Source organism: Athene noctua, chromosome Z (genome assembly GCF_965140245.1).
Source record: "Athene noctua chromosome Z, bAthNoc1.hap1.1, whole genome shotgun sequence".
NCBI lineage: Eukaryota > Metazoa > Chordata > Aves > Strigiformes > Strigidae > Athene > Athene noctua.
Genome location: NC_134077.1, coordinates 39,720,981 through 39,748,597, shown reverse-complemented (window position 1 = coordinate 39,748,597; position 27,617 = coordinate 39,720,981). Strand labels below are relative to the sequence as shown.

The following is a 27,617-nucleotide window of genomic DNA, read 5'->3' as shown; positions in this document are numbered from 1 at the left end:
ATCTGTATCTTAAATTAAAACATTTCTCCCAGCTTTTCTCCAAGAAGCATAGGAGGCTCTATCTTCCACAGCAGATGAAAACTCACCTTATTACAAAGTCATGGCTATCAATCTCTTTTCCACATCCACTGTCCAGAAGGATGCCAGAATTCCCAATAACTGCACAGGTTTTAAATCGGCGATTCTTCATTGGGGAAACTTCAGGCAGAAGTCTGTGCAAATCCTGAGAAATGTTTAGGGTGCGACGTCTGTCCAATACATAATGTATTACATCTCCTGGCTTGAAGCTGCTTTTGACCACTGAGACATCTCTTTCAGCATCCAAGAACCGGAGAATGTTCTTTCTGGGATGACAGAAAAATGAACAAATGAATCCCAACACCCATGGCTAGCATGGAGTACATTTAATAGTAATACAGACAGTACAGAGCATACAATGTAAAGCACAGGGTAGATAGTGTCCGACAGACTGAGGTCATTTCCCATACTCTAGGATGGAGTTAGAGCAAAGCTGTTATGACAGAGTTCAAATTGTGGTTACAATGTAACATGTAAATACTACAGTGATAGAACTTAATCACTTCCTACAAACGAACTGAGAGACCAAGGGAAGATAACTTTGGAAATTAGAAGGTACACTATTTTTGAGTATTTTACAAAACTTTGGAATAAATGCATATGTTTGTTTTCGTAGAACCATAGTTAAATATATGAGGTATTTATGATTTAGGAAATCATAAACACTTCATTACACTCTTCACCTCTTACAAATCAGCTTGGATCAGGAATAGCCATGTTTTCTTACAGATTCCTATTTCATCACCAGAATAACATACTCGATTTAGCATGAACTTGCTCCTAATTAACTGAAGTTCACCCAAAGTTATCCTAATTAACTTGAAATAAGAACACCCACACTCTTTTGTATCAACTTAAATGAAATCAGCTTAAAAACATACTGCAGATTAAGCTACTGTGGCTCAGGGTCTAGTCAAGCTGTCAGCTGAACTCATAGAAACACTTAGGAATCCTGTCATCGCTTTAAATCAGGTTAGTCCAATCCTTTACCTTGCTTCTCTGCAGCTAATTGTTTAAACTATTAGCTGGGTTCAGACACACATGACCAAGATATGAGGGTTTATCAAGTTACTACAGGTCAAGTAAACTATGGTAATTGAACAGCTGTATACTCGCAGTCCGCAGCAAGTAACAGGTGAAGAATGTCTGCTTAAATGTCAGCTGATGAAATTAAGCCATGGTAATTGTACCTGCTTACAAGGTTGGGGGCAGGGGTCTAAAAAACTGACACACTTTCAACATGTAAATTTAAAAAAAACCACTTTTAATGACTGCAGCTATGTAACAACAAATACCTGCACTAGCAGTGTCAAGCAGTTTTTAGCATCCACCTATCTTGGGTATAAAAAGCTGCAAAGGACTCCAGGCTAGAGCTGCAGAAGCCAGTGGGAGCTCAGGACTGCAAATAAGCAAACACTTACAAGCTTGTGTCCATTCCTGTTCTGCAATACATGTACATTGTGAAGAGGCATAAAAGGATCACATCTGAACTTAAGCAAATACTTAAGTACAATACAATTGTGGAACAGAGCAGGAGTGCTAAACTGGAGCAGGGTGTTCACTACATGTTAATTTCAATATAAACTTTTGTCTCTGCAACTTTAACAAGACAAGAAGAAAATCAGTAACTATATTTTCCATTGCTGTCGGCAGGTAAGGTAGAACTTAAAACAGAATAGACATTTAATTGAGTAAGAAAATGCTATTTTATGTAATAACTTTTTAGAGCAGAAGTTCCTTACCGCATATCAAAACATGGAAAGATCATTAGAGATGCCACTCTAGCAGTTGCAACACCCACTCAGAGACATAAAGGGGAAATAATTCCCCACAAGTGAAAAGGGATGAACTGCAGGAGCTCCATGCTAATCAGCCAGCTCTTGTGTCACTGCCTCAATAGGGAAGAACATGTCTGAAACTTGCAACCAGTGACACAAATACTCACCCTGGACCTGACTTGAAATGCCATAGGGGAAGTGAAACATAATTAAAACGTTTTTCAAGTGTTTCCTCTCATTTCTTAAACTAAAACAAAAGAAAAGTAAATAATATCAAGAATGTCTTGGGCTGTCTGTTACAGTTGCCATGTATGAATGAAGTAGCATCAGAGCTTGTGCTGAGGCATATGAGCGACTCTGAATAACGGAGCAGGACAGACAATGTTAAAATCCTGAGTGTCTAGTTTTTGGTAAGGCCAGACAGTTATGTCTGTAAAATGAAGATGTCTTCAGCCTGTAAACTCAATGAACTTAAAATCTTCGTGGATTTAATAAGCTTCATTTTGTGGGTACTGTGCAACAGAAACATACATTGCTACAAAATTAAAAAGAGCAAGGAAGAAGGAATTGCTCAATCTAGCAGTATTAAAAATGACTGAAATTATTCATCACCTAAGAACAGAGCTACCAGAACTGTGACTGTAAAGGAAAAAATGAATGCATCAAAAGTTATCAATAGCATCAGCCAACAGCTATCCAGATACTAACTTCACACACATTCTGATGTGAGAAGGGGGGGACCATAAATGAGTCTCAAAAAACAAAAGAAATTATGTGAAATGTACAGAAACCTAGGGGTCTGACTGAAAAAAGTCACACATGATCGCCAGAAGATTCACTTTAGTAATTTAGAGCACCCATTCCCAATACCTAGAGTGAATGGGCTTAATACTGTTTCTGTTAACACACAAGTAGCAACATTTGTGCAAGAACAGAGTCACATGTACTATTTTAAGACATAAAAGGAAGGCAGTGAAGTTATCCAAACAGTGACAAAAAAATAAAGTGCCTTGGCTTCCATTATTAATCTGGTTACGTACAGTCAGAGCATATTTATCGATACATGTGCTTACATATGCTCATACAAGTCCTCCAGAGGGTTTCAAGTGGACTTGAATTAGATTTAGATAGTCAACCACTTATTTAACAGAGCTTAAATTTCAAAAATGTCTAAGGACTTTACTTTTCAATATAATTTTGAGATAGGCAAAAGTCACCGAATCTTACTATCTTCTCACATTTAAAAACATTTTCTTATCTGAAGTTGTCAGTAGCATATTCAATTGAACATACAGGTATTGCAGTACACATAAGAATCCTCATACAAAAGGTGTGTAATAATGCCAACATTAAAATATTTTAATTGATTCATCTGCCTGTATCCTGATATCATTTAACACTGAAAAAAAAATATTAAGAATGCAAAAGCCCATGCTATTGTGTTAAGTTCCTCTGTGTTACTGACTCATCTGTACCATGGGGATAGTAGTACTTCCCATTTTCATGTAAGTGCTGAGAGAAAAAAAAAAATACTGGAATATATGACAAAAACTGAAAGTACATACATGAGTGTCTCAGTCCTGATGCTGATTAATAATAATAACTTCTTTAAACCTCTGTTCTGTCCCACAAACAACACTGAAAATAGCACAACAAGGTTATTTTGATTAAAAAGACATGACAAAATAATAAGTAGTATATAATGGAAACAGTAAGTGCTAATCCACATCCAGCTGCATATAAAATTTCAAAGTAAACTCAATTAGATGAAGGAAGAAAACAACATGAAAGCAAAGGTGTTCTGCAAACTTAAGCTAAAATGTATAAAGAAACTTTTATTTCAAGTCTTCAAGTTTTGTTTTGAGGAATTAAACTGTATCTGGGGAGTGGCGTGCGACGTTTATGGGCAGGTGAGGGAGATGTGACTCATTCTTATCTGAAGCCAAGCAGCTGTTTGCAACATATTTACATGACTCACAGAAACATGTTGTCACAATCAGTGGTTGACCTCAGTTTTTCCTTTGATAATCACAAACAGATATTCATAATATTTAAATACTAACAACAACTCCTGGTTATCTGATAAAGTAACAGGCAGCATTGTCTCCAAACAGCTTTCCAAATGATACAAATATGTATTGCTCTGGGGCAATGTGGTGACATTTCTCTGGTTTTATTTTCTACTGTAGTCTTTGTATTACACAACTGTTATATAATGGCAAACTCATCCTCATCTGCCTCAAAACTGTCCGGACTAAGGAATGAAAATAAATCACTTAAACATCTGACATTAAAGATAACAAATAAATTTATATTTTTAGATATTGTAAAGAACACTGAAATATGACCCTCAACACTTTTCCTGGAAAAATTATTCCTTTTCACAGAATCATCTAGGTTAGAAAGGACCGTGAAGATCATCTAGTCCAACTGTTCACTTAGCACTGACAGTTCCCAACTACACCATATCACTCAGGGCTACGTCAATGCAACTCTTAAACACCTCCAGGGATGGGGACTCCACCACCTCCCTGGGAAGCCCATTCCAACACCTAACAACCTGTTCTGTAAAGAAATACTTCCTGATATCTAGTATAAACTTTCCCTGGCACAAATAGAGGACATTACCTCTTATCCTATCGCTTACTACTTGCTTAAACAAGTTCAAACACAGCTCTCTGCAGCTTCCTTTCACGTAGTTGTGAAGGGAGATGAGGTCTCCCCCCAGCCTCCTCTTCTCCAGACTAAACAACCCCAGTTGCCTCAGCCACTCCTCGTATGACATGTGCTCCAGTCCCTGCACGAGCTTCATTGACCTTGTCTGAACACACTCAAGTCATTCAATGTCCGTTTTGTAGTGAGGGGCCCAAAACTGAACACAGTAATCAAGGGGCAACCTCACCAGTGCCAAGCACAGCACAGGGGTAAAATCCCTTCCCTGTCCCTGCTGGCCACACTATTGCTGACACAAGCCAGGATGTCATTGGCCTTCTTGGTCATCCTGGGCACACTGCTGGCTCCTGTTCAGCCGGCCGTCAATCAACACTCCCAGGTCTCCTCCCCAAGCCTGTAGCGCTGCTGGGGGTTGTTGTGGCCCAAGGGCAGCCCCCGGCATTGGGCCTTATTGAAACTCCTGCAGTTGGCCTCAGCCCATGGCTCCAGCCTGTCCAGGTCTCTCTGCAGAGCCTCCCTACCCTCGAGCAGATCAACACTCCCACCCAACTGGGTGTCATCTGCAAACTTACTGAGGGTGCACTCGATCCCCTCGTCCAAATCATCAATAAAGATGTTAAACGGGACTGGCCCCAAAACCAAGCCCTGGGGAACACCACTCGTGACTGGCTGCCAACTGGATTTAACTCCATTCACCACAACTCTTTGGGCCCAGCCATCCAGCCATTTTTTTACCCAGCAAAGCGTTCGATTGTCCAAACCTTGAGCAGCCAGTTTTGCCAGGAAAATGCTTTGGGAAACAATGCCAAAGGCCTTCCTAAAGTCAAGGTAAACAACATCCACAGCCTTTCCCTCATCCAATAAGCAGGTCTCCCTGTCGTAGAAAGAGATCAGGTTTGTCAAGCAGGACCTGCCTTTCATAAACCCATGCTGACTGGGCCTGATCAGCTGGTTGTCCTGCATGTGTTGTGTGATTGTATTTAGTATGAGTTGCTCCATCAGCTTCCCGGGCATCGAAGTCAAGCTGACAGGCATGCAATTTCCCAGATCATCCTTCAGACCATTCTTATATATGGGCGTCACATTGGCCAAATTCCAATCTGTCGGGACCTCCCCGGTCAGCCAGGACTGCTGGTAAATGATGGAAAGTGGCTTGGCGAGCACCCCAGCCAGGTCCTTCAGCACTCTTGGGTGTATCCCATCCAGTTCCATAGACTTGTGTATGTCTATGTGATGCAGTAGGTCACTCACTGACTGTCTCCTGGATTGCAGGGGGGTCGTTCTGCCAGTCTCTATCTTCTGGCTGAGGAGTGTGGATTCATTATTAAAGACTGAGGCAAAGAAGGCATTAAGCACCTCAGACTTCTCCTCATCACTTGTTACCATGTTTACTCCTGCATCTAGCAGGGGATGGAGACTCCCTGGTCTTTCTTTTGCTACTGTACAGGTTTAACTCCTGTCGGGATCGGAGAGCACGTTGCCGTTGCCCCTCCCCCACCCGCGGCCGGTCGGGTTGGAAGTTAGGAACAGACCCGGGCTAAAGTAACAAGGAATTTTATACAACAGAGTGATAGAACAATCTGAACAACAACAGTAGCAATGATAATAACAATAAACAGCAATAACAGTGAACAAGACAAAAGATACACGGAGAAATACCGCTAAATGGTCAAGGAGCAAGCCCGCCGTGTGTATGGCAACCCCCAAAACCAGAAGCGAAAGTAAAAAGGCTCCGCCCCTGGACCTGACATCAGCATGGTATGAATAACCCGGCTGGAGATCCCTTCCCCATCTCTCTCTGCTGGGGAAAAACTTGACTCTAGCCTAGCTGAACCAGGACATAATTAATACACACCATTATTCTATACCATCTGCGTCATGTCCAGTTGCCATTTAGCAGTTAACAATAACAAAGTAATAATTTACACAGGCACAGCATAATTTATGGCATGTTCTCACCCAGAATCAAGTCCCCCTATGGTATGCATCGGACCTCTCCATTGTCCTGCATCACCCACCAGGTGCACCCAGGTCCTTGGGCAAAAGCAATCCCGTGGATGGGTTTGCCTTTACCTTTGCCTGGCACAGGACTAAACCAGACCATTTTTCCCAATATATTCCTCATGCGCACCACAGGGACTTTATCCCCATCCACAGCACGTGGAGGTTTCGACTGAGCCAGGCCAGCTCGACTGGCAGACCCTCTTGTGTTGACTAGCCAGGTGGCCTTTGCTAGATGCATGTCCCAGTCTTTGAAGGTCCCATCTCCCAGTGCTTTCAATGTGGTTTTTAACAGTCCATTGTAGCACTCAATATTCCCAGAGGCTCGTGCGTGGTAGGGGATATGGTAGACCCACTCGATGCCGTGTTCTTCTGCCCAGGCATTTATGAGGTTGTTACAGAAGAGGGTCCCGTTGTCTAATTCAATTCTCTCTGGGGTGCCGTGTCGCCACAGAACTTGGGTTTCAAGGCCAAGGATGGTGTTTCGGGCGGTGGCGTGGGGTGCTGGGTAAGCTTCCAGCCATCCAGTGGTTACTTCCACCATTGTGAGCACATGGCGCTTCCTGTGGCGGGTCTGTGGCAGTGTGATGTAGCCGATCTGCCAGGCCTCTCCATATCTATATTTCAGCCATCGCTCTCCATTTCTCTGGGGCTTCACCCGCTTGGCATGTTTGACTGTGGCACATGTCTCAAATCCATGGATGATCTCTGCAATGGTGTCAATAGTAAGGTCCACCCCTCGATCTCGAGCCCACCTGTATGTTGCATCCCTACCTTGGTGGTCTGAGGCCTCATGGACACACCGGGCTATGACCAGTTCACCTTTGCGCTGCCAGTCCAAGTCCACCTGAGCCACTCTAATCTTAGCAGCTTGGTCTGCATGCTGGTTGTGTCGATGTTCATCAGTGGCCCGACTCTTGGGTACATGGGCATCCACGTGGCGCACCTTCACAAGGAGGTTTTCCAAACGGGCTGCAATGTCCTGCCATACTTCAGCAGCCCAGACAGTTTTACCCTAACGTTGCCAGTTGTTCTGCTTCCATTGCTGCAACCATTTCCACAGGGTATTCGCCACTGCCCACGAGTCAGTGTAGAGGTAGAGCCTTGGCCACTTTTCCCGCTCAGCAATGTCCAAAGCCAGCTGAACGGCTTCCACCTCTGCAAACTGGCTGGATTCACCCTGTCCCTCAGCAGCTTCAGTGACCCGTCGTGTGGGACTCCATACAGCACCCTTCCATTATCGATGTTTTCCCACAATGCGACAAGACCCATCAGTGAACAGGGCATATCGCTCCTCCTCATCCGGCAGCTTGTTATATGGTGGGGCCTCCTTAGCACGTGTCACCTCCTGTTCTGGTGACATCCCGGAATCTTTGCTCTCTGGCCAGTTCGTAATCACCTCTAGTATTCCTGGGCGGCTGGGGTTCCCTATTCGAGCCCGTTGTGTTATCAATGCGACCCATTTACTCCACGTGGCATCGGTTGCATGATGCGTGGAGGAAGCCTTTCCTTTGAACATCCACCCCAGCACCGGCAGTCGGGGTGCCAGGAGGAGCTGTGTTTCAGTGCTGACCACTTCTGAGGCAGCCCGAACTCCTTCATATGCTGCCAGTATCTCCTTATCAGTTGGTGTATAATTAGCTTCAGAACCTTTGTATCCCCGGCTCCAAAAGCCTAGAGGTTGGCCTTGGGTTTCCCCAGGTGCTCTCTGCCAGAGGCTCCAGGTAGGGCCATTCTCCCCGGCTGCGGTGTAGTGCATGTTCTTAACCTCCCGCCCTTCCCGGACTGGCCCGAGGGCTACTGCTTGGGCAATCTCCCGTTTAATTTGTTCAAAGGATTGTTGTTGCTCAGGGCCCCATTCAAAATCATTCTTATTGCGGGTTACATGGTAGAGAGGGCTCACAATCAGGTTGTAGTTCGGGATGTGCATCCTGCAAAACCCCACAGCACCCAGGAAAGACTGAGTCTCCTTCTTAGAGGTTGGTGGGGCCATGGCTGTTATCTTGTTTATCACCTCCATTGGGATGTGGCGACGCCCATCTTGCCATTTTATCCGTAGGAATTGAATTTCCATTGCAGGCTCCTTAAATTTCTTTTGCTTAATGGCAAAGCCGACCATCAGGAGGATCTCAATGAACATTTCTTTTTCTCCTTTATTGCTGAAGACTTAATTTCTAGCCGGGCTTTATACCTCCTGATTTCCACCCTGCATAGCCTCACAGCCTCTTCGTAATCACTGTGTGTGGCTAGCCCCTTCTTCCAAAGGCTGTAACCTCTCCTTTTCTCCCTGAGTTGCAGCCAAAGCTCCCTGTTCAGCCAGGGTGGTCTTCTCTGCCACCGGCTTCTCTTACAGCTACTGGGGACTGCCTGCTCCTGTGCCTTCATTAAGACTTTCTTCTTAAAGAGCGCCCAGCCTTCCTGGACCCCTATACCCTTCAGGACCATCTCCCAAGAGATCCTTTCAAGCAAGTACCTAAACAAGACAAAGTCAGCCCTTGGGAAGTACAGGATGACAGTTCTACTTCCCCCTCTCCTGGTCTCTCTAAGAATAGAGAACTCTATTATCGCTTATTATCAGAGATCACTCTGCCCTAGTCAGCCTCCAACCACCACATTCTCCACCATTCCTTCTCTGTTCACAAAGTCCAGCAGGGCACTTTCTCTGGTCGCTTCTCTCACCAGCTGCATCAGGAAATTATCTCCCACACATTCCAGGAATCTCCGGGATTTTGGTCCCGCTTTGCTGTGTTGTATTTCCAGCAGATGTCTAGGAAGTTAAATTCTCCCACAAGAATAAGGGCAAGTGATTGTGAGATTTCACCTAAATGCCTATAAACTATCTCATCCACCTCTGTGTCCTGGCTGGGTGGCCTATAGTAGACTCCTACTACAACATCTGCCCTGTTGGCCTTCCCCCTGATTCTAACGAAAAGACATTCTACCCTGTCTTCACTACACTTCTACTCAAAGAAATCATAACAGTCCTTAACATACAGAGCCACCCCAATTTGAGAAAGGCAGTGTCAGAGATCCTCGCTGCTGGGGCATCTGCACTTGTCTGTACCCTAGCTGTGAGGGGAAGCCCCTGAACTGCATCTTTGTACCTAGAAAGCTGAGCTAGCTAACCAGCAACCATATTATGGAAACAGAGATGGACCAAGTGATTACTTAGTCCACACTCTGTCCTCACTGAACATGTGTCTTTATCTACATCACCCACAGCCCACATTCATCTAATATATTCCTAACCACCTCTTTCTTGTAGTAGGGACTCAGCAAACTCCTCACACAGTCTACGACAGTGCTTGCCTAGCCTTAACAACAGCAAAATATTCCTCATGCTACCTCGGATCTTTTCCACAGCAACTGAAGCCTGTTCTTGTTCGTTATACCTTGACTATGGAGGACAGACTTTTCCTTACTCTTGGCAACAGCCTGCATTTAGCTAAGGTTATAAAAAAAAAAAAAAAAAGTTGGATGGCTTCATCTTTTATTTTTTAGTTGGACAAGTCATGTGTTGTAGACCTCTGATCCCTCTTGTTGCCCTCCTGCAGACTTTCTCTGACGGATTCACACAGGTTTTTAAACAACTTGATTTTCTTACCCTAGCCAGTGCTGATGCTGCTTTGCACTCCCCAGCTGGAAGGCAGAAGGTGGCTCTGAGACTTTGAAACCACAAAGGACTCTGACCTAGGTAAAGCATTCTTTTTGCCAGCTACATTAGTTTAATTAAACAACAAAACAAGAACCAACTGTGTGGTAACACAAAGTCACAGCCTACCCTTTTACAGGGCTACAATTACAGCTCCTGTTGGCTTCCTGAGGCAGTGGGGACTGTGACCCCAACACAGGTGCAGTTGGGTTTGGCTTTAGTCTAACTGAAAGGGAGCTTAAGAAATCCTCTTCAAGGAAAACAGCACATAGAATCGTATAATAGTTTGGGTTGGAAGGGGACATTAAAGGTCATCTAGTCCAACACCAGTTTGGATTTGTTAAAAACATGACTAACTGCAACTAACCATGGAAAGGTTCCTGGCATTCCCCAGCCCATGAAGGACCACACAAACATAAGTGCCGTATTATGGGAAGCTGCTCTGTGGCTAGTTTTTGGCTTCACTCTCCCTTGACCAGAAAGGTCACTTCAGTAGTTGAAGTACCTACTAATAGGGCACAAATCTTCAGTTGGCATGCAAAATGAAACAGAGCATGACTCAGCTACTACTTAACTAAAGGAAGGTCAACATATATCAGCCTTTCATGAAGTTAAGCAAGTTAGTCAAAAGAAAGGATTTAAAGGAGTTAATCACCCCAACTGACAGTGAATAGACCTTTCAGTGGAGGTAAGGGTCTAAGGAGGCAAAAAACCCTTAAGGTTTATTATCACTACATCAGACTAGAGAGCTCCATTTCGCATGTCTTGGAGACACAGAAGATCTAAGGAAACAGTGCAACTGGCCCCAAAACATTGCACCAAAAGCCTTCAGAGCAGTACTGCTCCACTAACAGTTCAGAATTTACCGTTTCCATTTCAGGGACTCATCATGGCTGTTTCATATTATCTTGAAAAATAAACAATGATAATAATCTGAACCTTTCTAAGGAGGAAGTTGCACTTTTTTTTTTTTTTTCCCACGATGCTGTTAACATCTTACAAGTTCTCACACTTTCCTGACAGGAAATTTCCACTCATCAAGTTCTCTGACACATTGTAAAGAGATAAATACATCCTTGACACACTTTTTTTCACTTTGGCTTCCTGCAATTCAAATCTTCATCTGCTCCTTCCAATATAAAATCCCAAATTTAATCAAAAATAAGTTGAAGAACGAAGTCACACTGGAGATGTCAGACTGCAGTTCATTTCACACAGGTCACAGATGTGCTGGCATCAGTCCTGTATGGAAGGCTTCCCTGCATAGGTTTGTACCAACTCATCCACATCTGTCCTTTCTGAAAGTATGGCCTTAAATGCAATTGGAATTTCCTGTTTTCTTCACTGGAAAAACCTTCACATTCCTACAGAGAGCAGAAAGGACTTAAGACATAAGAGTTTGAATATGGTGGATTCTCTCTCCATCATGACTGAAATCATTCAGGTAGAAGGGGAGCCAAGAAAGCAGTCTTAGAATCACAGAATCATTCAGGTTGGAAAAGACCCATGGGATCGAGTCCAACCATCAGCCCTACTCTACAAAGTTCTCCCCTATACCATGTCCCCCAGCATCTCATCTAAACGACCTTTAAACACATCCAAGGATGGTGATTCCACCACCTCCATGGGCAGCCTATTCCACTGTCTGACCACTCTTTCTGGGAATTTTTTTTTCCTAATGTCCAGTCTGAACCTTTCTTGTTGGGGTTTAAAGCCATTCCCCTTGTTCTGTCACTAATCACCTGTGAGAAGAGACCAGCACCAACCTCTCTACAATGTCCTTTCAGGTAGCTGTAGAGAGCAATGAGGTCTCCCCTCAGCCTTCTCTTCCTCAAACTAAACAGTCCCAGCTCCTTCAATCACTCCTCACAGGATTTATTCTCCAGGCCCTTCACCAGCTTCGTTGCCCTCCTCTGCACTCGCTCCAGCACCTCGAGATCTCTCTCGTATTGAGGTGCCCAAAACTGGACACAATACTCCAGGTGTGGCCTCACCAGTGCAGAGTACAGGGGGACTATCACCTCCCTACTTCTGCTGGTCATACTATTACTAATACAAGCCAGGATGCCGTTGGCTTTCATGGCCACCTGGGCACACTGCTGGCTCGTGTTCAGCTGCTTGTCATTTAGAACCCCCAGATCCTTCTCTTCCACACAGCTCTCCAGCCACACCTGCCCAAGCCTGTAGCCATGCAGGGGGTTGTTGTGGCCCAAGTGCAGGACTTGGCACTTGGCCTTGTCGAAGATCATCCCGTTAATGTTTGCCCACCGATCCAATCTATCCAAGTCTCTCTGCAGAGCCTCCCTATCCTCATGTAGATCAACACTCCTGCTTTACTTGGTGTCATCTGACAATTTACTGACGATACACTCTATGTCCTTATCAACATCATCAATAAAGATGTTGAACAGAAATGGTCCCAACACCGAGCCCTGAGGAACACCACTTGTGACTGGCTGCCAGCTGGATTTAGCTCCACTGACCACCACCCTCTGGGACCAGCCAGCCAGCCAGTGTACGCTCATTCAGGACATGAGCAGCCACTTTTTCTATGAGAATTCTATGGGGAACTTTGTCAAATGCTTTTTGAAATCCAGGTAGACAATATCCACAGCTTTTCCCTCATCCAATAGTTGGGTCATTTTGTCATAGAAGGACATAGAAGCCTTCTTCCCTTTGGCACAGGGATGACTAATTATTATCAAAGAAGTTGTCAGCAATCTGAAAGTAACATCAGCTGGAAAAAAAACCCTCTTCCACTAGACTAGTCATGATTGGCAAGGCAGCAGATCTGCTACAGTCTCAAGTGTGTAATACCCATGATTTCCATCTCAGTAACATAAAAGTCTAGCTCCTTCTTCCAATGCCTGCTTAACATGTCCAAAGGGCTGCTGCCCTCTCAACAGTGCTGCTACACTCACTAGATTGCCTCTTCTGGCTGTAAAGTCCCAGACAGCATCTTGTGATACCAGTAACCCATCTGAAGCTTTCCGTCCTCCCATGTGGTCCTGATAAAGGAGCTTTTTCACTCATTGACTCCTATATGAGTCTGGCCTTGACAAGAATTCATGGGACCTTTGAGGCTGATGGACTGGTAACTAACCTGAGCAAAAATAAGATGGCCAGAGAAGATGCCCATGGTCAGCAAAGCAAATAACAAAGCATAATATTCCAGCTACCAGACAACTAATTGCAGACATACCATTGATGAACAGTCCTCACACAAAGCAAAATTCACTACTGAATATCTTCTACATTTTAAAATTGCTAATGTGGCTGTAAGCTAACATAAGACACTGAAGTAGCTGCCGTTTGTGGGTGATTATAAGTTTTATGAAATGTCTTTTGTGCTGTACGTTAAATGATTTCACAAATCATTTCTTCACGGCCAAGAACTGACAACTTTTTATACATTATTCAACAGGCACTAACTTTTTTTGTTTCTTTCTTACTGTTACTTGCTATGGTCAACCTCACACAAAACCACCCCTGTTCACACTAACTGTTGCAGTATTAGAGTATGAATCTTCATGGTCTACACAGTGCATGTAATATACTTTGAAGGGCCGAACAGTTACTTTAACCATGAGAACACTCTACGATACTGCTAGACACATTTGACATTAGTCCTGATAAGTCCATAAGTGTAAAAACATTTACGACTAAGATGCTTCTTACTGCTGTGACAGAAAAGAAAGCTGTATAGCAAACCTCCTGTAAAAGTGAAAGAAGAATGCATATTGTTTAGTCAGCATCAGAGTGCAACACATATCATAAGGGGCTGCATGTGGCTTCCTCAGGGAAAGACATACCAATTTTCCCTCCCTCACCACTGAGTACCATAACTGAATATGTTACGCACATTAGCAAGAGGATTTCTGGAATGAATACATCTGGCTGGTAGCACTTTCATATAGTTTAGATTAATGTGATTTAGGGCCAAAATCTGACATAAAATCTTTTACTGGTTCAGTGAAAACACCTGTTCTCTGTCCCAGTGTTCATGATTGGGCATGTTCATTGTTCATGTTCAATGTTCTATTTAACTGAAAAACAAGACAAGCAATGCAGACATCTGGATAACCTCAGCTTAAAGATCTCTACAGAAAATCTTTAGGCTGATAAAGTGGAACCTTTACTGCTTAAACCAGTGTGCAAGACACGTGTTTTTCTTCACTGTACTACTGAGACAGAAAAAAAAATCTTTCACTGTACAGTTTTTAAAAATCACTACATAATCACATCATGATGCTTCTAAAGAGCATGTTAGTAATTTACAAAATGAGACAACTTTGCCCTGCCGGTCAACAGTAAGGAAAAACTGATTTTAAAAATCATGATTTTAGTAGATTGAGATCATACACGTGTAGCAACAGGCTTAAAAAAACCCTAAAGCATTCTCTACCATTTTACCTCTTTGTCTGAATGATGTATTTTGCTTTTGAAAAAGGTAAGAAATGAGCATAATCTATGCATCACTTTCTCTCTTAACTTTAATCAAGAAGTTATTGTAATAATTTTACTTGTTCATGGTTTGGCTTGAGCAACGTGTACTGGTTTTAAATGGTTCAGAAACATGACACTAAATTTTTTTAACAAAATGACTGTAAATAGTTATCTGCCTCTACTTGAAGTCACTCAATGGCTTCCAAATCAGTTTACTTCACAAGTAAAACAGCATGCTATTTTCTCCTAATTGCCAGAACCATAATCTATTATTTGAAATTCCAACAGTATTTTTCTGAAGTTACTCAATATTTTTCAACTTAAATTGTCAGTTATATGCATATAAATTTTAAATATTGATATAGAATATGTGCTTATCTTTCCTAGACTACCTTGGAGCATAACTTAGCCTTCATGAACAACCATACATTGGTCAAACAGGCTGCATCTGAACAGACAGCCCTGGAAGAAACTCCATTCCTGAGCTGACCTCAGCTGCATTTTAGGGCCATCACCAGGTCCTCACCAGTAGGAAATTAAGATACCTAGGAGCAGCCAAGTGTCTGAGGGTCCCTTAGTCTAGGCAGTCAGGGAGTGGGGACACAACGGAACTCCACGGAGTCCCTGTCAGGCAGTTGCAACACAGTTACAGGCTCCAGAGTATTAATCTGCTGCCTACCCAAATTCTGCCACTCTTTCCATGCCTGATGCTGTTCCTTGGCTTTCATAGCAGGGCTGTGCCATGTCAATCATACCTCAAGACTTCTAGAACATAAGTCCTTTTCTACAGCTTCATACATTTCTGAGCTATTCATATATTATGCATGTTTTAGAAGTAGGGACATAAAACATCCGTCAAAAAAAATCCACAAGTTCCTCATTCAGAGAAGCCATGCTTTCGTACATGGGAACATTGCCAGTTTAAAGGTTTTGTAAGATGTAAATTGGAAAAAAAAAAAAAAAAAAAAAAAAGTAGAAAGGGAAATTACATAGAAATGACATTTTATTTAGATCAAATTCCCATTCAGAAAATTGAGTCTACTCTGCTATGTGATTGCTGCTTAAAACAGTTATTTTCTGTATTTTTTTTTCAAAGAATGTGACACTCCTAGCTCTCCACACTCCCAACCCATACTCCACACACTTCTCTCACTGGCCATCTTCCTCATTAAGCAGGGAAGATACAAAGACAGTACAACACATGAAGAGGCTTCTGCCTTCTCTCAGGCTCCAGGGTGAGTAGACTCACTGTAACTCTTGCAGACACATCGGAACTTTCACTCACTATTAACTCTGCTATGGTGTCTTCCTCCTCAGCATGAGTCTAAGGCTCTTTTTGGCTCCTCTGACTTAAAAAAAGAAACCTGCGTAAGATATGGGTACTGTCAACATCTGACCTTGTAACATGGACCAGCGATAGACAGGGTTGGATTCACAGCACCTGATGTCCTAGCTCTTGACTCCTACATTTAAAGTTGCCTGCCTAAGCTCCCTTTGTAGTTAAGGGAGAAAAAGTAGTATATTCAGGGTACTTCCATCTGTTCTATTTCAGACCTTTAGCATGAGAGGAAATCAAGTCCTAGAAGTGCCAGTTACTCACCACTGATGACAAGACAGTTCTAGACAACCAGGTCAAATGTGGACATTCATAATGTACATACTGACTGCACAGGTCTGATTGACACAGACAGATGAAAACATTTTATTTATTCTGATGAAGGATGACTTGACTTTGGAGTCTAATGTAATTTAGCTGCATTTAACACTGAACACTACATATGTACAGTTATAAAACATCCACCTACAACAGTAAATCAAAAGACTGCTTTCCAGAACAGAAGAATTATAAGCAATATGAAATGAAAAGAGTTATAGGTAATATGAAATGCACTGCTTTTTATTTAAGACACTCACCTTATTTCCAGCACCAAAGAATTATTGATTTTCCAACCTTCTACAGCATGCTGGAAGATTGAGGAGCCACCCTTTCGAATAACCTTATCAGAGCTGTTGATCATTGATCTACTCAAACTCAGTTCTCCATCTCTGCAATGCAATATAGAAAAGACACAATTACATTAAGGCTAACTTTAGTTTTAATTAATTTACATCACATACTTCCTTTCATTCACAACAAAAGGAAGCAATTATCTCTCTGCTTGCCAAAGCAAATAAACTCTACCTGTAAGACACCTATATCTAATACTTGAATATGCAACTTAAGAGCTTAAATATGTTTATAATTGTAATGAAATAAACATAACAAAAATTACAGTAAATTCCAAACTGTGAACCTGGACCAAAATTCAGTATGATTGTGAGGCAGATTCTGCACTTCTATGTTCCAAATTTTCACTACTAAACTAAGAATTAAGTGTTAACTTGCAAGCCTTTGCCCAACAACTGTTCATGTTCTACAATAATGGCCTAATAGACTATTGATACCAACAGACTTTCATGCACTGAATTATGGAGCTTAATGGCAAACGACAAAATTTCCTAAAGACTTCCTGAAACTTTTGTATGCACACATCCAGACAACCCCAGTTGTCTTATTCTCTTTATCAATCTTATAATATTCATAAATTCTGATAAAGAAACATTAAAAAATAATTTTAAAAAAGTAAACTGTGAGTAGCGACCTCTGAACATCTGAGGAGTATCATAATCATAGTATACCAGGTTGGAAGGGACCTGGTCTAGACAAGATGGCCCAGAACCCTGTCCAGCTGAATCTTAGAAGTGTCCAATAATGTTATCAGTTGCAATTATTTAGCCATAAGGGTCACACATATGTGACAGAAAAGCTAAAACACTCCAAGTACAACCTAACATCTTACATCTAAAATCTGATTTTATCTTCATATGTTTCCATTATCTTCCATACTGTTTCCATTTAGGTGTCAGAGCAACATTCAGCTGAGTTCAAACATAGCTATTAATCATAAATATATCAAAGTTGTTGGATATAACAATCTACCATGTAAAATATCTTGTATCTCAGGAGTATATATAAATATACAGAAATCTCTTTATCTGTTTAAGCATGCTCTGAAATACTGCCAATAACAATAATTTCACTTAGCTTGCAAACAAAACTTTTGACTACCAACCATTCAACCAACAAAATGGAAAAGATGTGAGACTAAGCTTTCCAAAGAATTGCTGTCTCTTGTTTTCCTATGACTATAAGTTCTTAAAATAACTGGATCCTGGCACTTAGTAAGAGCTACAACATTATTACTGCAGTATATAAAGTATTCAAATTTGGTAAATTATATAGCAAACTACACTAACCTGCAACAGGACATTAATTAAGCTAAATTAATAAAAGTGGTAATGTGTAGTCATCTGCAAGAAGTTCTGTGATTGCAAAAGCCCCTGTAACTAATAAGTCAGTATTATACAGTTAATGAAAAATAATCCAGCATATTAGCAATGCTCTCCCACCCTCATCTCTCTATGCCAACACAACTGCAGCACTGATAATTACACTGACTCACAGGTAAGACTGCCACCTACCGAAAAACCTACAACTTTAAGCAATTGTGTAGGTACAAGATCTGTACGCAAATTATCCAAATTATTCTAACTTGAGGGCATGGGAGGATGCTGCAGAAGTCCCTTAACTCAATAACTAGAATATAATTAATACTTTTGCCTCTTTTAAAATTTTTAATTCAAAAAAAATTTCCATAATGGTTGTAAATGTATTTATTACATATATTTTCCTTCATGTATTTTCTAGATGCATAGAGTGTATGCATCTAAAGGAAAATTACCAAAATAGATCCAGTTAAAATACTCAGTCTGAAAGTATGTCTGCAGTTTATGCTGGGTTAACCATTGCCCGGTAGACACTTTGACAGTGACAGAGTTGAGAAAAGTCAGCAACAAAGTATGTTGCCAACACCTAAACCACTGTACCACTTGAAATGTGGTCGCCTTCGATATTCATAGTTTACAGGTGCAGTGAGCTATATAGATTGTGCAGTAAAACAATGATAAATTATGTTCCACTGAGCTAAAAGGACCTAGACACTGTTAAACTACTATGAACACAAAGGTCTTCATTTAAAAGCTCCTCTCCCTTCTATTGGTACTGGTTTAATTTTCACTAAAGTAATATTAAATAAACGAACACATAAAACCCTAAATTTACTTCAGAAAATTCTTCATTGTGTACATAACTGTGAAATAAATTTGGGCTACTTTCTATCTTCTAGAATCACTGCAAATCCTCTCTGATGTAAATGAAATAGCTGCCAAAGTGTGACAGCAAGAGTATCAACCTTCACTCTGAAGTACTTTGCCTTGGTGACCAATCAGACCAATATAAGACAACTATCTCTTCCCCTGAAGACAATTCATGAAATGCAAATAACTTCCTGCAAGCATTTTCCATATCAGCAGAAGACCATACTGTTTAAGAAACACTGCATTCCACATACTATGCATGTTTCCTTACTTGCTTAACATTTAAAGGGACATGCCTTCTTTAGAAGGGCATGCTTTTGCAACTATTGTCCTAACAAACTGCTATGAGAACACAGCTGATTTAAGGTTTATCACATGCTTTGGAATTGCACATAGTTCATTTTGGAACATCTGGGATATACCTGCAGTGTCACTATAACCGTAAGATGGGCCATCTCATGCATTCACAGTTCTGCATTACTTCCGGAAGTAAAACATCCCATGGAAGACTGACTTTGCTTGCCCACGTGATGAGTCAAAAATAACCAAACAGCGTAAGCCCTTCCTTCAGAAGAAAGACAACTGTAACATCAATAGCAGCAGCATGCACTAGTAGGACACTCTAGTTTGTTTTGTTTTGTTTTTTTCCTGCTTCATACAGTAATGGATGGGATGACAGGCTGGGAAAAGAAACTATATTCCAATATACTTAGCCAAAGTGAGTAGCACCATACTGCTCAAGAAATTGCACAGATACCAAAGAAATAGAGATATCACTAAATGAACTGTACATTACAGCTGTATTTTAAATTGTTGTTAAGGACATACATATTTTTGACCAAATACACATTTCATTTAATATTAAATCATCAGCTCGTTTTAGTACCTTTTAAATCATGTCAAACAACATATCATAAGCTGGAGGGGGCCTTTTTTGAAAACATATATGGATTCTACCTAGTGACTAATTTCTGAATCATTTTAGCAGCTACCTCTAGTCTGAAAGGAAGAAGTATATATTAAGAAACATGGGTATCGTTAATGCTGATTCTCCCTCACACATTCGTTTTCACAAGTATTTGTGCGCACCTAAAACCCAAAAATGTTAAACTTTTGTGTATCTCATAAGTATGCAGATACCATAGCATGATGACAGAAACTGGGCTTACACTCAAGCTGAACAAGCGGGAAAGTTACCATCAAGTTCTGAAAATCCCTAATACCAAGTGAAGTAAACATCGCATCATTAATCAGGCACACACAGAGGCGAGGCCTTTCCCTGCTCTCGGGAAGTATCGGGGCTACTGCCTTCCTACTGCATCTGTGCCTTGCTTCCCCACCGGTGTGCCTGGGCAAGCGTCCGGGAAGAGTGATAAACTTTCTGCCTTTAACAATGGGGTCCGCAGGGGCGAAGAGGGGACTAAGGTTGTAATTGTCCCAGCTTCCTCCAGACCTCTGTGGGCACTTACAACCTCCTTATGTCTCCTCCTCAAATCAAGGCAAGGGTCTCCACCAAAGAATGAAAATCTGCTGAGAATGCATCTCTCCCCCAGTCGATATGCGCAAACAGGAAGTGTGAGCCCCTTTCCCTCCTTGCTGATTTCACTCAGTCACCACGGAATTTATGCATCCCTTCTATGAAAACAAAATATTATACCCCTCTAAGAAGAAACAGATTTGGCTGAAAACCGAACATCTTCACAGGATAGCTGCAAAAGAAAAATAAGGAATATAGGCATGGACGAACACAAAACACACGGCACGACAAGGAGAAAGCTGAGGTGCAAACAGAAAAATGGCAAGCAACATTTCGCCTTTTATTTTCAAGACAAGCAGGAGAGGGAAAATACACAACAGAGGGTCTCAGCGAAGGGACAGGAATTTCCAGCGAAGTAGCCTCGGGAGCTAAGGGGGATGTCCCGCGGACTCTCAAAGCAAGATTCCCCAAGGAGCACCGAAGTTAAGCACAGCTCCCAGGCAAACTTCAAGGACGAAGGCAAAGGCCGCCTGGAGCTGCCAGCGGCCACGCACCTCAGCATGCTCGCCTCTTAAGGACCCCCAAGGCAGGAAACGAGGCACAACGCGCTTCGGCGGCCGCCACCAGCATCTCCAGCCACCCCGACCCTCGGTGAGCAGTCGCGGCCAGCTTTACTTCCCCGGCGCGTCCTACCACTGGGGCTGCGGGGGGAACAGCACCAGCCGCAACCCCAACATCACGCAACCTTCCGCTCGACCCCATCCCCCTCGGCCCCAGCCGCTGAGCTCCGCTCGTTACCCGTCCCGCCACCCCTCTCCGGCACCCCCCGCAGCGAGAGCGCCAAGCTGCGCTGGGTGAGCGGGTCACGGCCCAGGGTCGCCGGGAGACCCCGGTGGGGCCGCGGAGAGGACCTCTGGCAGCGATATCGCCCCGTCGCCCTCTCAGGGAGCCCCCCCGGCGCCCCACAATTACCCAGCTAGAGGTGCCTCCTGGAGCTCTTCGGTCCGCGCTATTTCTTTCGTCTTATAAAAGATGAGGAGGAGACTTATCGTGCACACAGTCCACCTCTTCCTGACTGAACGCATGTCTTCTGCGAAACGTGGTCCTCCTCCCCCTTTTCCTTTGTTTGTCAGGGGTGAGCGAAAAACAACTCCACACGCAGCACAAATTACTAAAACCACAATGATTTCTTTTTTAGAAATAATTAAAGAAAAAATATTTAAAATCAGGCGGGCGCTGACGCTGGGGGTTGTTCGGCGTTTAGTTTGTCTTTCTTTCACCTTGTTCTTCCCCTACCCAGAAGCCAGGCTCTCAGGCAGCAGCTCGCTCTACTCGGCCGGGGGGAGAAGTCCGTGGTGCCGCCACTGCGCGCGAACCCGGCCAAGCCACTCTCCTCCCAGCCCAGCGCCGCTCCGCTCTAGCTCTGGCCCGCGGCAGCCCAGTTGCGATCACGGCGACAACGGGCCGGAGGCGACGCTGGCACCTCCCTCCCCACGGCGGGGCGGTGGCGGGCGGAGCACAGCCAATGGGCGCCGCCTGGGGGCGGGCAGCGGCGCTGGGCAGCGGCTGCCAGGAGTGGGCACACCCGGCTGGGGGGCGCGGGGGCCCGCGGTAGCGTGAGGTGTGCGCCGCGGCGCGGAAGCTCACGTAGCGGAATTCGCTGTGCCGAGGATGGAGGCTCCCCTTTTGTATCCCGCTGTGTGGGGAGGGAGTGCCTTTCTACGCCGAAGCACGTTGTACCTTGTCGCTTGTTGGGTGTCAGAAAGTTTAAGTAAAGGACTTCCAGTGCAGTGCCACTAAGAAGAAACGACACTGGTCCTTTTTTGAGAAGGATTTGCTAATTTATTTTTTTTTTCTTTTCTCCCCCGATGGACAGTTGGAGCTTGAAACATTGGAGGTTTTTCCCAGCCTCGGAGCGCCATCTCGGCAGCAAACCCTGCCCCAACACCAGCGGGAGCGGGATGAGGAGCGGGGTCGGGGAGGAAAGGAAACTGCAGGGTTCCTGCACACAGCCTGTGGGAGGTTAGCCTCGGAGCCTGGCCAAATTCACCGCCCAACCCCCGCTCCCCCACATCCTCTTTCATCTACACGGTCCCAACATGGCCGTTAGTTTCGTACTTCTGCTAGTACGATTTCTCTGAAATACACGGAAAAAAAACCCACCAAAACACCAAACCCACGAACCCCAAAACAGAACAACGACAACAACAACAACAAAAAAAACAACAACAAAAAAACCACCTTTACAATGCATAACACAACATGAAAAAGAAACCATGAACTATATCCACTTTTCTTAGTATTATTCAGCCCTCTTCAAAGTGACTGGGCTGTCCTGGACTACCCTTAGTCTGTGTGACAGGGGTCTGCCCACAGCCCTTAAATTTGCATTTATGGAACAGGCTTCAATACCAACATCGCTCTTCTCCTGTTACTGATTCTATTATCAACTGAAATTAAATTGTGTTTGATTTTAATGTAAGTATAGAATTAAGGGATATTTTAGTAAAAATCATTTTACATTTATTGTATTTTGAATCTAGCAATCGACTGCTACTCTAAAATCCCTGTACAGCCCCGTACCAAGGCCGAAGGGATTGGTCATAATTGTTTAGTAGGAATGGTTAGAACCTAGGTAACAAAACACGGGGTGATTTGTAAACTGATTTATAATACATACATAGGACTAGAAGAATGCAAGTAGTTGTCAAGGTCCAGGATTAGTGGGAACTGGGGAAAGTGGCTGTAGCAGCTTGCAAGTACCTGCCAAGAAAACTGTGTCCTTAAGCAAAAGGTAATTCCGTCAGGGGGAGATCGCGACCACCGACTCATGGACCACCTACTCACATTGCACCCCAGACCCATTTCTAGACATTTCTAACCTCTACTGCGCAGAATCGGAAATAGGAGGAGAAAATGTTAATGATTTCTTGGAGATTGTATGTTTATGTATGTATGCTTAATGAATATGTATGAGTAAGTTCTATATAAGGAGTATGATTCTGGTGCCTGGCATGTGTTGTTGGTGAGAGCACTCCCCTACATGTCCAGCCGTCAATAAAGAAGTGTCTGCTTATCTGCATCAAATTGGTGTTGTAATAAACTATTGTAACTAATTTGCTAGGCTGGGCAAGGCGGGTAGGTACACTTGAATGATCTGTAAATGTTAAACAATCAAATGTAAAGTGTGTCATTCGGATTGGAACAATGTAACTGTGTCTCAGAAACCCCACCTAGAGTTGACATGTAACTGCTGTTTGAAGAAAAGCCGCCAAAAGCATGAGACTGTTATAATCAGACGAAGCCAATTTTCATTAAAAAAATATTTTTATTTGAATTCAATCAATTTAGGGTGAGAGGCAATAGGCAAAGCAGCGCTGGGTGCATGGAGAGCCACAACTCTGTCACACGCACCCAGAATTCAAAAAAAAAAGCGTTCTTATACTCTTGTGTCATCGTCTTTAACCAGTCTTTCTCGTCAGATGATTGTCCTGCTCTTTTCCATTGGATCATTTGGGTTGCTGGGGTGCGTGTCCTCCTCCTATTGAGTCTTTTGAAAGTTTCAAAACCTTGATCTCTTGGCGCGCTTTTCTCCTATTGGATCTTTTAAAAGCCTCATGATCTCATCCTTTTGGCGGGCTTCTCTTCAAACAGCAGTTACATGTCAGCTCTAGGTGGGGTTTTTGAGGCATAGTTACATTGTTCCCATCTAATGTTAGGTGGGGTTTCAGAGACACGGTTACATTTAATTGTCTAACATTTACAGTTCGTTCAAGTGTACCATACCCGCCCTGCCCAGCCCAGCAGATTAGTTACAATAGTTTTATTACAACACCCGCCCTGCTTAATTTAGCAAATTAGTTACAATAATTTATTACAATCCCCCCCCCTTTTTTTTTTTTTTTTTTTTTATATATACCCTAATTTGCTGGTTTAAGCTTTAAAATAGCTCCTCTCGTAGCCTCTAAAAGGGTGGTATCTTCTCGTTCAGTCTCTAGTCGGTGTTCTTCTTGTTGGGCTAAACCAGTGTACTGTTGCCTTAACATCATGAGTTGGACAGCTTCACTCCTGTTCTTAACAAGGTTAATTATTTTGTTCAGGATACAAGGTCCAAAAGTGAGAATTAATAACAGAATAATCAGGGGTCCAGTTAAGGTTGTTATTAGAGTGGTCATCCAAGGGGATTGATTAAACCATTATTCAAACCAGTTTTGTTGAGTTTCCCTTTCCTTTTTTCTTTTTATGATGCCCTCACGCAGCTTGGTCATGGATTCTTGGACTACCCCAGAGTGGTCTGCATAAAAGCAGCACTCTTCCCCTAGAGCTACACAAAGCCCTCCTTGCTGTAAAAATAGTAAGTCTAAACCCCTTCTATTCTGTAGCACGACCTCTGAAAGGGAAGTAAGGGATTTTTCTAGTAATGATATTGATTTTTCAATTCTTTCCAAATCTTCATCAACTGCAGTTCTTAAGGATGATAATCCTTTATGTTGTTGTACTAGAGAAGTAATTCCAGTTGCTGCCCCTGCAGTTCCTAGACCTATGAGGGTCACAATTGTTAGGGCTGTGAGTGGTTCCCTTTTCCTTATCCTGAGGCTATTATTATTCCAATATTCAAAAACAGTTTCTTTTGGATGATATAAGATCCGAGGCATGACTGCTATTTGTATGCAAAACTCTTTGCTTTCATTAAACATAGTTAGGGACAAACAGGGAGTTAGTCCTGTCCCTGAGCAGATCCACCATCACCCTTTTTTCGGTATGGCCCATTTATTTCCAGCCTTGTTTATTTGTCGTTTTTTATTTCCACACAAATTCTTTTGGTTTCTAGGCACTTTTCCTATACATGTGCATTGTCCTCTAACTCGTTGCATAGTAAGCCCAATCTTCTTTTTGTTCCATTTACATTGCTCTGGGCTAGCTTCATTACTTAGGCGGTATGTAGCCTTAAGTCCTATCCCTTCATATAAAGGTGGTCTTACATCGTAGCACAGCCAACATCCGAAAGTAACATTAGGATTGGTACTGTTAAGGGCTTGGTATGCAGTCTGTAGTAGTAGCCATAAGGGGTTAGATCCTATGGGTCTCAAAGCAGTAATATTTTTCTGGGTATTTGTAGTGTTAGTTCCAGTTTTATCTGTTACTGTCTTATTCTGACCAATTTCATTTGTTATTACCTTGTTTGGGCCTATGGATTTAGGTTGAAGTGTCAGTAGGACTGGTCTTTTTTGGATCAGGATTAATCCTCCCCTATCAGTTCCAGGTTCCCTCAACATTACGCCCCAAGTTCTTCCTACAGTCCATCCTGGCTCTTCAGGTTTCTGTATTGTCAGGGTTAAACTTTTACAATTTCCACTGTTGAGTATACCCCCAGAATAGTCATAGGTTGGAGTTTTACAATGTTCAGGACTCCACCTGACTTTCAGATATTTGTCCTTCTCTGATACATCCCAAGCAGTGGCTATAGTTTCACAACCCCAATAGGCACAATAAAGGTAACCTGGTGAGTTGCAATACCTTCTTCCTGGGTTTGAACTTGGACACCAATAAGTGGCCTTTAGGTTAGTTGTGCCCCAGTCCCATTGGTGTTCAGAGTTACAATGAGACCCCAAAGTAGGGTTCAATAAATCACAATTTGTGACATTGAATGTGGGAGTTCCGGAAGTAATTACTTTTTGAATGATAGTTGAATCCTTGTAATGAGCTAAAATCCATTCAAAAGGTTGGTGTACCCAATAATTTGTTACACTTTTAATATGAATTATGTATAACAATATTAGAATACCACTCATATTTCTGTGCATTGTCTTCAGTTGTAGGCTTACTAGTGGATGTATTTTATCTAGATGTTATCTCCACTGTTATACCCCTCTGTCTCCTTGGTCTACTCCTTTGCTTGGAGCAACGAGGTATGAATTCTTCTCAACAGCAGTGGTATTCTTCAGGAGTGAAATTTTTTTTTTTTTAGTCATAAGCCTAATTAACTGAAGACACACAGTCTATTCTGAGGTTTATTCCATATTTATGACTGTTAATCAAATTTAAAAATCTAAAATGCATTGATATTTCCATCTATTTTGTTGTTGTGCCCGCTTCCAAGCAAATCTTGTGGCACATTGTCTTAAGACTTTATACCAGTCTGTTTCATATATTTCCCAGGTTGTAGGTATTAGCAACTCCCATCCACAAAACAGAGTACAGATTTCTATTTGAGCAAACTCTTCCCTATTAACTGTTATATTATTTATACTATCCCGGCATTGAATACAATAAAGATGCCTTCTAAGCGAAACACAAGACCATTTCTTATTACAATTTGAACATTGACAAGTAACCCAGCATGAGCACCCAGAAGTAGGATGTTTTATGCATGGCATTTCCAATATATCTTCTGTTGCGGGTAGTTCAGGTATATCAGTTTCGGTTTCACAACAGAAAGGATAAACCTGTGGAGTTCCTTTTAACTTACATAACCCCGTTCCCCCAGTTTGGTAAGGTATCCTTTCTCTTCTCCAAGGTGCAAAATATACTTTTTGTAAAGTATCCCCAGGGGCTATCTGGAGCCACTGGTATAGACTATTTCTTACTTCCCTTCTAGAGTGGGTCATTCAGTTTTCTTCTGGTCTTTCCTTATAGTCATTTGGAGACTTCCTGGTTTAGACACCGCCATCCATTCTGCTGAAGGCTGCTTCACTGGTCCTTTAACTCGAGTGGCGTGAGTCCAACCTCTTTCAGCTGTCCGTACCGCAGTCTCTGTAGTTAGAAGAACAAGAAATGTTCCCTCCCATCGAGGGGATAAATTATCTTCTTTCCAGCTTTTTATTAAAACTTTATCTCCTGGTTTTATTTGGTGAATTGGGAGTCCTAAAGGTGGGGTTTGAGCTCTTATTCCAATTTCTCTTAGTTCTTTTAATCTTTTCCCAATGGCAATTATATATTTTTTAATATTATAATCTTCAATTACATTATTCTCCAGGGGCATTCCCTGAAAATAAGGCATACGATATAGCATTTCATAAGGGGATAATCCAGTCTCGCTATATGGTTTGGTTCTTATATTTAAAAGTGCCAATGGTAAACATTTTGCCCAAGGCATTTGCGTCTCAACCATTAATTTGGCCAGTTGTTGTTTTATTGTTTGATTCATTCTTTCTACTTTTCCTGAACTCTGTGGATGCCATGGGGTATGGTATTCCCACAGAATACCTAATGATTGACTTAATAATTTTATTATATTAGAAGTAAAATGTGTGCCTTGATCAGAATCAATATATTGTATTATTCCATATCTAGGAATTAAATGTTCTAATAATGT

The 27,617-nt window shown here is 42.5% G+C and overlaps 1 protein-coding gene across 1 annotated transcript in view; it reads right to left on the bottom strand.

Moving 5' to 3' along the window:
- Positions 1 to 21,743, bottom strand: part of ST8SIA4 (ST8 alpha-N-acetyl-neuraminide alpha-2,8-sialyltransferase 4) — an 89,505-nt gene extending 67,762 nt beyond the window's left edge. The window contains exons 1-3 of the mRNA XM_074932610.1: positions 21,275 to 21,743; positions 16,543 to 16,674; positions 87 to 344 (exon numbers count right to left, since the gene is read on the bottom strand). Coding sequence (XP_074788711.1) covers positions 87 to 344; positions 16,543 to 16,674; positions 21,275 to 21,387 — 503 coding nt within the window. The 5' untranslated portion in view covers positions 21,388 to 21,743. The remainder of the gene's footprint in view (positions 1 to 86; positions 345 to 16,542; positions 16,675 to 21,274) is intronic.
- Positions 21,744 to 27,617: the final 5,874 nt, after the last annotated feature.